We start from the raw sequence: 12486 nt of genomic DNA, 5'->3' as shown, positions 1-12486 counted from the left end.
TTGTAGGTTGCCTGTCGCTTGAACAAAAGCAGACTGTCTTCATCACTAATTATAATGCTTTTCATATCTTTAATACAAAATGTGTAATTACACCTATTAATAATTCATAACATATTCTCTTCTATAACGATAAATGGCCAGCAAATCATATTGTATTTTGAAGTCTGATCTGATATCTTTTAATAGATGTCTATGTACAGTATAGTCAATTTCATGTTTATTTCTCCTTTTTTTTAAATAGATAACCCCTATTTGTTTTCACATTTGATAAGATACAAAATATCTCCAAAGCAATGCCACTCTGGAAGAAAGGTTTGTTTCAAAATATAATTTTTTTTTTACATAACATGTGAGTTTCAGTTTAAGGAAGCATTTTTTACCATAAACTGAAATATTAACAGGCATAGGGTGGATTGTGGCCATGTGTTCACGTACCTCACCCTCTCAATCCATTCCTGACAACACTTTGGAAAACAATCAAAATACATTCATACCAAATAAAGTGGGGGGGGGGGGGTCCTACCTTGAATACAGGAATAATTTTCTTCTGGTCATCACTAACAATCTGAATTCTTGCAGTAACACGGGAATCATGTTGTTTTACTGTTGGTCGATTTTTCTCGTAGTCTATATTCCAGATTATTCTGCCTGTTTCTGGACCATGAGCTTCTTCTTCTACCTCAAACTCCCATGAAAATATCTGTTCATTACTGAAAATAGAAAATACAATACATAAAAATACTATATATTCCAGTGATAAGACATAATTTGGGGCAATATATGAGTTGTCTGCCCATATTTCATCAGCGGGGTTGGATGGCCGAATGGTTAGCAGGAGCACACTGTATCATAAGGTCTGTTTCGATTCCCCGGTTGTACACGACAAGGAGTAGGGTTGCCTGTCCAACCTTGTGGGTTTTCTCCGGGTCCTCTGGTTTACTTCCCCTGCTAAAGACCCCTATGTGCAAGCGAATTATTGAAATAAAATTGAAACATGTGTTAATTCCAAAATGACCTAGTTTGTGTTGAGTGGACGTTAAACCCCACCTCTCTCTCTCTCTTCATCAATAATATGTACACCTACATCAAACATTTATGTATGTGTATTGTTTTATATATTACAGCAGTCACAGACTACATATAATGTTTGAAGACAGTTGTCTGGTATATACATAAAATGATCTATAGCCAATGAGAATTGTGATGTTTAATTCCAGATGTGTGCCTGACAACTATACATGTCCCATACATAATTTCCCAGGACTACAGCACTCTTCACAACTTATATTTTCATATTCGATTTTTCAGACAACTGAATTACAATGTCCATACATGTACTTTGATTCTTAATCAAATACAACCTCTACTCGAAAAGAATAAATGGATAATTAAATTGGCAAGATAATTTACAACATACAAATGTGCAACAAAAATGTGATGTGAACAGAAAAGTGGCATCAGATGTTCTAAAAAGTAGATAATGCTTTATATTCTGGAACACCATCTAAATGGTTACTTAAAAACAAAAAGATACTCAAAGCACCTTTTGTTATAATAAAATAGCCCAACAACTGTCATTAAAATGGGTTTATTCAAGTACTGGTATTTATCATAAATGTTATTTATGTAGGTAGGTATATATTTTTTTTATATTATCTAGGGTAGTATCAACACCTACACTGTGTTTATTTAGATGTAGATAGAGATGATTTGGTACTAGTACACCAGGATGTATTAGAACATCTATTAACCATATTGAAGAGTTCCTGTTTATTCTAACAGACATGTATTACCATACTTTATACAGTATGTTGCTTTATCATTTCTAGTAACGCCTTGATGCTTAGCTAATCTCTGATTCTTCATAATATTCAATTTAATAATCTTTCCCTAATTAAAGATGAAGTTGAAAAATGATCTCATTTATTTCAACATTAAAGATTATATGACTGGAAACCAAATAATTCCAATGATTAGATCAATTCTAGGTTGTATTAAATTTTAAATAAATTAAATAAGATTGTGTCTGTGTGTCTATAATAGTAACAGTGGTGTTATGGTGGCCATCATGAGTCTGTTAACATGTGATAATGTAAAATATTTAGTGAATGTGGGACACTAGCCAATTCTCTTTCCACCCACTAAGTTTACAGTATAACATTGGTAGGTTAATACAGACCATGACTTCTTTAATACGCTATATCCCCTACCAACTTCCATTCATTACACAATTCTATTTTCTCTCTACTCTCTTTAGTTCTATACATAACTGTTTATTTACACTGTATATTTTGAAGTTTGTTATTTCATCTGGTGAATTGTTGTCAAAAAAAGAAGATAATTCTACAATTAAGGGCTGCTAAATGAATTGTTGATGCTGTTCCAGGAGATAGTGGAACATTAGGCAGGTCACTGTGATGGGGTTATAACAGGTATGACAAATGACATATCACTAAAATAAATTTGATGACCATTACAATAACCCCACTCCTCTATTTTTGTCTGCCAGAATTTGTACCAATTTACACTATCAGTGCCAGAAGATTGTTAACCCAGTTCATTGTAGAAAAGTTATATTTTAATAGTGTGAATGGGGTTATTTATTGTCTATTTTAAGTCACACCTTTCACACCTTTTTCCAACCAGTTACAGACAGTCTTTTAATAAAATCATTTCTGGACACTAGGAAATATTATACTATATCTAGTTGTAATAATCAATATGTTTATACCTGACTGTATATATCCATTGTGTGCATTTATAAATATTTTATCTTATCCTTTCTTTTTTTCACACATCAATACTTTTTATCTTCTTTATTTTCAGTATTGTTCATCCCAAGTAACAGTATAAATATGATACATTAAAGGTCACCGGAAAAGCATCAATTTTTTTTTAAATAATGCAAGTAATTATGTCAACATATCCTTTCCATAAGTATAACCCGAGCCCGAACGTCAATAATACCTGCAACAGGTAAATTTCAACATTAGTAATTTCCGCCGTTCTCCGTCGGTAGTCGGTGGCCACTGACATCCAAGGTATGGTGAGGTCACAGAATCCCAAGTGAAAAATCAGGCTACTGATCTGTTATGGTTTTCGAACATTAGGCAAAATAACTTATTAAATAGGGCAGGGCTGGGGTGATAGTTTCACTTTTTATTGTCGTCTTTCATATTACAGGTATTCACAAAGTTTTAAATTTCACATGAAGTCTAGCAACTCAAATTACGCTTGATTTTTGTTTCTGTAGAACCTTAGGTGTAAAATGACATTTTAAATGTAATTGAGTTTTTTACTTTAAAACAGTTGCTGGGAATGACACCTCTCTTCACGTTAGTGTTATCAAAGAAGAAAAATCTTTACAGTTATTGATTTTTAAAATGAAGCCATTCTGTTTCTTTGAAACTGTTGAGAAAATGACAGAGGAAAAAGTGTTAAGAAAAAAACCTATTGTGTTATCTAAAGCTTTTAATCAATAAACAGAATGAAATGGGTGCTAGTTAAGTTTGTTGTGTAACATTAAAGACGAAGAAAGTTTTAGAAGAACAAGAAGTAAGGGTAACATAGATTTAAGGGTGCACTATTTTTAATTCTGATAAATATTGGGTATGGGGATCCTTTATTACTCACTGATCTGCCAAGCATCTTTAGATTCTTAAAAAGGCAGTTGCTACAAATATTACTTCCACCTACCGCACCATTTAGTTTATAGCAGTTTTTCTCTAGTCAACAGCCGTGTCCAAACACGTCCCCCACCCACCCTTGCATCGCCACTGCATCAAGGTAGTGGCAGAGATACATGTTCTTTATTCCACAACTGTCAAATCACAAAACTTTAAATTAAATTTGTCTCCAATCAACAAAAACCTATGAACTTAAATAAACTTGTATATGTTTAAAACATTATCCTCTAATCTTATTTCATGATGACCATTACATGAACTATTGTAAATAGCTAATAAAATCCATTCATTAATGATCTGACCTTTGTGTATATAAATAAAAGCTAAGCTGACCAATTTGTGGTATTTTTGTTAGTAATGTTACCACCCTAATGACATTTACTATGAGTTTGACTTATTGGTACCACCATCCTTAGTACAGCAGGTATATATACCCAATGTACTAATGATAGATTTATGGTTTACCAACGAATGGAGTAAGACCGGTCGATCCCTCTTTTCTGTGGCTAAAAAATTTGGGAAATTATTGATTCCACAATTAAATAGAATATTGTCTGATGTCATCCACAAATCACATTATTAAACACTTCTCAAATCCAAGAAGTACATAATATATGATTAACACTGTATGTTAAATTTCATTTCTATGGAGGGGGGGGGGGCAATTTTGCCCGAAGCGCAGCAATTCCACGTACTGCCAAGGGTTCTTACAGGCAAGCCAATTTGTACACAGGTGAACCTCGGTTTCTCATCCCAGAATTAAACCAGAAAATAAAGTCTACAAAATACATAAATCCAAACATTTGGATTTTAATTAGGATCTAGGTCTGGGTACATGTAGCAATTCTCTGTCTAAATTACATTGTGTGCACCGAAAAGGATTTCTTCCGGATTTCAGTTTTAACAGCAGATGTAGATAAAAGCTATACATGTGTTGATAATCTATATGTAGAGGTCAAGGTTATACCTCACAATAAGATATTGTACATGAATCAAGACATTATCATAGAACGACTATAACGTCTTCTACAGCAACTGACAGAGATTATGGTAATCAACAAATTTAATATAATTATCATTCATGAAGAATGAAATTAAATGTCACGTTATTGGCATTGATTATACTTGTTAATATTAATGTAAAGGAGGTAAAAATGAGGTTGTTCTGATCAGTTATTTCAAATAGTGATAGGAGAAAATCTATATAATTAAATGTGGTCATTTTGTTTACTAATTTTAGTTTTGTTTCTACCTTAAACTGTTACGTCTCAATATTGATTATATGTGGTCCTAAAGTTTAAAAGGTACACAAATATCTACCTCACAAAGCAAATCAAAACATGAAACTTAAATAAATTGACACTTTCAGTTTTTGTCCAAATCAATAGCTGTTTTTGGTACACTATATGTAGAACTCTTCAAAGAAAAGTTAATATAAGTCTCCCATGCACATTGGTCGTATGAACAAAAGCGAAAAATCATGTCCATTTGGAATAACCTATTTGCTTGAAATAAGGTCACGGTTACTAATGATCCACTGAGCACTGTTCTGAAAATGGATGCCTTTTACACCATAAATTTTTAACTGTGCTATTCTCACGATGGTTCCGAGACCACATCACTTCAGTGGTTCTGATTGGTAGCTGTTAATATAATGTTACAGTTCCATTCTCAGAACCATTCCTCTCACACTTTAAAGTATAAAATTAAATAGGTTTTATAAGGTCTAGTTATTTTAACAATGTCATTACTGATAATAACCATAGAAACTACAATGAATACAGAATGGGACAACCATTTAACGATAAATAGTGTCTTTTATAGACCTTAAATAAATTTTCTGTTTTCAAAATACAACCATGGACCATGATACAACCAACTGACAAATTTAAAACAGATACTTTACGAAAACTATGGTATTCCCCAAGTAATGTACGATTTCCTCTAAAAGAAAAAAACATTGTCAATTTTGATTTAAACTTTGATGAGAAAAAAAAAGAACACTTATACGTGAGTACATGACAATGAAATAGTTGTTAAATATAGGAAAATAAGACAAAAGCCATCAGTAAGCAAACATGGCGCCATAACCGTGGTTACAGACATTCAACAGTAGACATTAGGTAGTAATGATGAATTCCATATTGTGACAAGTGGTTCCATCTGGTAAGCTAATACACAAAACTACTGTGATTTATGGAAAGAATATTGTCCTCAGTGTAACAAACATGACTTCCTTTTTTCTGTATTAGTAATGAATCACTATATACATTTAAAACTTTTCCTTTTCTTAAAGTTACAATTTCATATTTTCTAAGAAAGTCAAAACATAATTATTTCTATGTCTTTTGCTCAATAGGTTGTCAACTCACTATTATACGATCATAGGTGTCATTCTCACACTTAAAACCCATTCACACCGGAAATAATAACAATTATCTCCCTTGTTTTCTATTCTCCACCATGGAGTAGCGATTTTCAAACGTTTGAATTTGAAGAGGAAAATGATATTTTTGCCAATTTCTCAACTGGCAATCGTGAATAATAGGATTAATAGGATTATTCTTTAACAAGGTAGGGCTGTTTATAGATACCATCTATTTTAAGGCTTTATTTTAATAAATTTTAAAAATATAACGTAAAAATATGAAATTGCTACTTTAAGGAGCTGATTGAATAAAGATTTTTTTACCAAAAATTTTCAGGGGCATTGCTGAATTTGGTCTTGCGGAGAGATTTCACAAAAGATGTCTGGTTCGACAGTACAATGGAAATATTGATAGATTTGATCTACTTACCCTATCAATTTGTTTTTCTTTTCAAAATATTACCTTTTCCCAAAGTTACCAGGAAAGGAATTAGTGTAATTAATTACACAATTATATTTGAAAATAAATAAGGCCTTGGCCTGGATAATCATGTCTATACTTGTGCTTGTCCTAGAGTTACTGTCTTGAATGAACAGACTGCTTAATTATGGTAATTAAAAACTTATCCATGTGTTTGAAATTACTTCTAGGAAAATAATATCCATTATACAATTAAATATTCCCACGCACAAAAATCACTTTATTATTAATGATGGCTCAGACAGTAGTAAAATTATCTTGATTATCCAGATAATGAACCTGACAGCACATCAACAAACTGCTTACAAGAATTGCTTTATAAGATAGTAATCTAAAATATCATGCTTAGGACTCTGACTGCTCCCAATGTCATCTCTTGTCTCCACGGCAAATAGCAAAGTAATATCAAGGAATGTCTCTTTAACATGACCTCTAACTTTGATGATAAATTTGGTAGATTCTTTCAGCTGCCTTATAATAATTTGCCTAAATGTGATTTATTCGAAATAATTACAAAAGTAACTTTTTTTATATTATATTTAATTGTAAAAATATACAAGTTAATCATTCTTGTTATTGATAACTCATTCTCCAACCCCTCCAAACAAAAAATATTCATTAAGGTGAAAAGGTGATACGTGGGTGTAATTCCAGTTGCTTCTGTTTTTTGGAAATCATCCAAATTAAGCTAATCAGTAGGTAAAAGATCTAGTGAGATAGTTCTCTATCTAGTACAACTTATAAATAAACATATCCTGTCTCAATTCATAAATATAAACAAAAGAAAAAGTGACATTTATTATCTTGAAAAATACCATACACTTTGTTCTCATTCTCAACAACAATATAAAAAAAATATTGAAAGTGTTTGGTTAGTTGGGGTTTTTTTAACAAGAGAGGTAAGCCAAGCTGTTTTTTAATTTCTTCCAATTTATTATCAACCACATCCAATCTCATATTAAAACCATGAACCCTACAATATATTATTAAGTCCATTTCATGATGATTGGTTATTATATAAGTCCAAATAATTGTGTGAATCAATAACAGGATCATGCAAGTGTGTTGAATGCTTGTAGCAAATCAGATATTTTGGTTCAGTTTAGTCAGTCAATGAAACTGCTCTACGACAGTGTTTTCAGTGTATCTATAACAGTGTTGACAACACAATAAATTAACAACATCACATGTTCCCAGTAATTTCATCTTATTGTCACTATACACCAACAATTTATCTATAAGATACATACATACACATAATCTATAATCAAGTCAAAATATTGAATTTTTAGAAACTACATACTTAAATTTACTTAATGTTTTTGTCTTTAAAGTTTGGAATTTTGCATCATTCTATAGTTTATTGATACAAAATAAACTTGAAAGGGTTGCCAGCCATCATCCTCACAATCAATTCCATTTTTCAGCGCAAAGGATTTGTCCATATTACAAAATTTGTGTTAACATTGTTCAACCATTTGCAATAATAATACACATTACACATACTATCAACCATCAACATGGCTCCCCCTACCCCACCCTGTAGAACTAGCTAGGCTGGTGAACGGATGGGTGGACAACTTAATACTTGGACACTAAAGAAAATGAATTATTTTTAAAGGGTGTGGCAACCCCCTTTGCTCCACAAATTGGCTCTCATGTCACTATGCCTCTAGAGAAATCAGACGAAAAAATATATCAGTAGCCAATATTGCTCTGTATCTTATCTTTTCTAAGTCTGTTTTAATAGCTGAATAAATTTTCTCTTTGATTCTATCGGGATCCAAATTGATTAAGATATATTACCTTGATAGTGTAGGTAATAGACGACCTGATACAACACATATTTAAATTAACCTACATGACAAAGACGCAGAAGCTATAAATCTTTAACGAGACCCATTCTAATTAGCAATTTAATTAAAAGATAGCCGATCTAGACCAGAACATAAAAGCTCAGGAGCATACACCACAGCACACATTCACGTCTAGCACCAATTAACTGACAATAGAAAGTTTGTGATATATCTTTTATTCTAAAATATTGAGACAATTTGACGTGATTTAGGGAAAATGGTGGCTTATTGGTTTAAAATTACTAATAAAACATTGCTAGTCAGATTGCTACATCCTAACGTCTCACTGTTATATTGATTTTTATTGGCTAAGATGATGGATTGATTGCCAACCAGCGAGACGAAATGACTTTCAAGTCCTAACAGATCAGACGATTTTCAGCACCACCAAATATCTGTTTTGTTTATCAACGCACGAAGTATTAATTCTTAGCTTAAAAGACAAGTGTGTTAGTAATTGAACTAAAGCTGTACTTATTACACTAAGGTACTACAGTAAATAGTTGAGCACCAAATCTAGATCAGACAAAAACCAAAAAAACTTTTCTATTATCTTCTGTGAATATGATACTTACTAACTCATTGTTGGTGGAAAAATCTCCCGTGTATACCACTGGGAGCACATTAAAGATCCCCTGACAGTTGGAAATTGAAGTAAGGGGAGTGAGACTATTTTCAATATTAATGCATGTCTTGCCAAAAATGTTTTTCATTTCAATGAATACAGGGCTGTTTTAACAGCATTATAGAAGCCTGAGCAAAGCAGTGCACTGGGGCACCTACCTAGGCTAAACAAACACTCACAGGAATACAAATCTAGATGGTAGATAAAATAAGATACAGTAGAATCTGCATTAAGCGGCCACCCAAGGGAATTTTCACAACTGACCGCTTAACGAGAGTGGCCGCTTAATAAAATCTCGTTGCTTTTTGTGCTGACATAAATTAAATATTATGCTTGGATGCATTGGAAGCGGTAAATTTGTCTGTCGCTGAATCTTGCGCCGAACGAAAATTCTTTACTCAAATCTCGGACATAACTTAACGGGAGTGGCCTCTTAATAAAATCTTGGTGCTTTTTGTGCCGACATAAATTAAATATTACGCTTGAATGCATTGGAAGCGGTAAATTTGACCATCGCTGAATCTTGTGCCGAACGAAAATTCTTTACTCAAATCTGGGACATAACTTCTGTAAACTTGTCATTTTGTACCAACCTTCGATACTACTGTGATGCATTCGATAATATTTATCCATTTTTGTGAAGAAAATCGATGAATTCATTTTATTTTATCAAAAAAGCACATGAACAAACAAACATCGCTAATTTTATCACCTATTTACAGGGGGTGTAACTCTGTATGTAATATTATAGGAGGCGCTAAGAGAGATACTAGATGATCGTGACAAAACTCGGTACTTTTATTTTATTCAATCAGTATCAAATAATGTGTCTTTACGCGTGAAAACAATGATCAGGTTAGTCGTTTAATAAATCAAAAGATTAATTAACAGATAATCCCGGGTTGATTGTTATTTTTACATTTCTTTTTACCTGATCAGTGGGGGTCCAGTTAATTAACTACTACTCACGGGATTAGCGGGGGTGTTACAAAGAACGACAAAATGGTATCATTCAACAATGGCGGTTGAATGGGCGATGTTTTGTTGAATTTATTAGTAAAATAGTGACAGCTGGCCGCGTTAGAGGAGTGATCGTTGAATAAAGAGATGAAACAACAGAATTTCTACGGGGGGAATTTATCGTGACCGCTTACAAGGAGATGTCGCTGAATAGGAGTGGCTGCTCATACAGATTCTACTGTATCAGAATTGTTTTCGTCAATATTCAACTAACAAGCAGTCTGAATTTTTACATAATGAATATTGATAAATGTGTGATTTGTTGTATAAACCCAACTCACACCTTTACAAACTCTATCTATCCACTGCTGTGTCTGCATCCAAACAGTTTAAAATAAGTAGATTAAAACCTGCAATGAAATTGTTTACATTTCTAATAGGCCAACAACAGTAGATTCAGTACCCCATCCTCAACTCTAAGAATTCTATATTTGTGGGACAAGAACAAGTTGAACTTAATAATTAGTATTAGCCTAACCTCCACTTTAAATATATATTTCTCTATTAACCTGTAGATGATATATTATATTTTGTATTCTATTGACCAATTGTTGATATCAGTTTAGGCCACCATCGATTTAGTGTTCTGCATGCTTTTTCAATAATCAGCAGCACGCTACTAATAATAAGATAAAAGGTATGATTTACATGTTAATATGCTTGATTCTTTATATAATATCATAAACCACTCAATCACATAATTCATAGGTAAATATTGAAAAAATATTTAACTTCTTTTTTTTATCATTGGTATGTACACATAGCGCCTTGATCTATTAATATTAGTTCACAGGTTTATCTGACTACTGATAAAAGAATTAATGTGTTTGATAAGTCTAGTTTTATTTTAATTCCTTACACGTACAAACATGTAAAACTGGAAATATTTCCAGGTTGGCAGTCAGTCATTCTTAAACAGGTTGTAAAATAAATGATCCAAAATGCAAGTTATTTTTTTTTTAAAAGAGAGAGTAGTCCAATTTTATTTCAATAAGGGGTCTGTAGCAGTGGGAGGAAACCCGGAGAAACCCAAGAGGTTGGACAGGCGATGTTGTCCCGTACAAGCAGGGAATCAAAGCCATGGCACTTGACTCAATGGCTGAACTTCTGATCCAACGCACGGGTGTTAACTATTCGGCTACCCAACGACCCTAGAGAGAAATGGGGTTTAATGTTCACAAAACACAAAATAGGTCATACTGGAATTAACATATGGTATAATTTTACTTCAGTTATACAGGGGTCTTTAGAAGTGACATCATAGCCCCATGAATCAATGGCAGATCTAAAGCAGTGACATGAGAACACACAGTACATCATTAAACACTACCCTGATTTTTATCAAGAAATAAACACTGATGTTCACTTCAGTATCAATATCATACTGAATGAGGACACATTGGGCTGTACCAGTCTTGGTGTTAGAACCAATTTTAAAATTAGTTTCATACTCGATCTGAATCTGTCAGGGTAGATGAAACCGCTCCAAACAATTTTCTTCTAATTATATCCTGTAGACAATTAATTTAATTACTGGGGAGTGGGTAGACAGAATAACCAGATGATCACAGTATATTCCATGAACCTCATTTTCTCTTGTCAAATCTTCCACCATAACCTACTTACCAGGTATATTTCTGGTGACAAACTATCATAAAGAGACTTTAAGCCTCTATCTTTCTGTATGGAATGTTACAGTGAGGTGGTCGAAACATCTACCTCTATAGAATAACTCAAAACCATGATGGCATCTAACTTTGAGTTGTCATTCTAATCATCTAAATTACAACATAAATAACACTTTCTAGGCTTTATTTTGTAAAATTAAATAAAAAAAAATGTTTATTAGACTTTTGACCTTTAACAGCTTTAACAGACAGTTTGAATAATTCCTGTACTTTTTTTCTATCAAATACAGTTTATCTCAATTCAATTAATGTGAAGGCTGGTTTGTTAAATTACACATATCAATGTAAATACCCACTCTAACACCACCGCTACAGTCTCTAGCGAACATTGATTGAAACAATACCATACAAACTTGACATTAAAAAAAAAAACCTTTCCCATTTTACAATCAATAATTCGATTTCTTTTATAGCCAACCAGGTTGAAATAAAAACATCACTTCTGTTTAAAGATGAGAATCCCACTTCCCTTGGATATCAATGGTTGCCAAGGTGATAGGTGTTATGGCAGAATGATGGCATGATGTGAGTAGGAACTAATTAATGGTCAAGTTAGTTGTTCTAATTGAATAAGAGATTCCTGATTCCACTATAGTATGTTCAGACACATTATTCATTAATCTATCAACATGCCTCCTGGTCAGAAACCTTGAGCCATCAAATGTTAACAAAGAACTACAATATATGCAAACCACTTTGAAAATCTCCTCCCAAAAGATATATTTTTGTTTTGCATAAGGTTTCATAAATTATTAGAAACAT

The 12486-nt window shown here is 32.7% G+C and overlaps 1 protein-coding gene and 1 long non-coding RNA gene across 3 annotated transcripts in view; one reads left to right on the top strand and one right to left on the bottom strand.

Annotated features, from left to right (window-relative positions):
• The window catches only part of LOC126823358 (transmembrane protein 132E), a 57443-nt gene that overhangs the window by 17697 nt on the left and 27260 nt on the right, over window positions 1-12486 (bottom strand). The window contains exon 4 of the mRNA XM_050552150.2: window positions 524-710. Coding sequence (XP_050408107.2) covers window positions 524-710 — 187 coding nt within the window. The remainder of the gene's footprint in view (window positions 1-523; window positions 711-12486) is intronic.
• On the top strand, window positions 1738-3497 carry LOC126823393 (uncharacterized). 2 transcript variants are annotated; one of them, XR_007681140.1, is made up of 4 exons: window positions 1738-1806; window positions 2298-2432; window positions 2827-2976; window positions 3310-3497. It is a non-coding gene; the product is annotated as an uncharacterized LOC126823393 (long non-coding RNA). The 2 variants fall into 2 exon arrangements; XR_007681139.2 differs by lacking the exon at window positions 1738-1806 and having other exon boundaries at window positions 2265-2432.

Source organism: Patella vulgata, chromosome 6 (assembly GCF_932274485.2).
Source record: "Patella vulgata chromosome 6, xgPatVulg1.2, whole genome shotgun sequence".
NCBI lineage: Eukaryota > Metazoa > Mollusca > Gastropoda > Patellidae > Patella > Patella vulgata.
The sequence above is the reverse complement of the archived record's forward strand: the minus strand, read 5'-3'. Positions and strand labels throughout refer to the sequence as shown.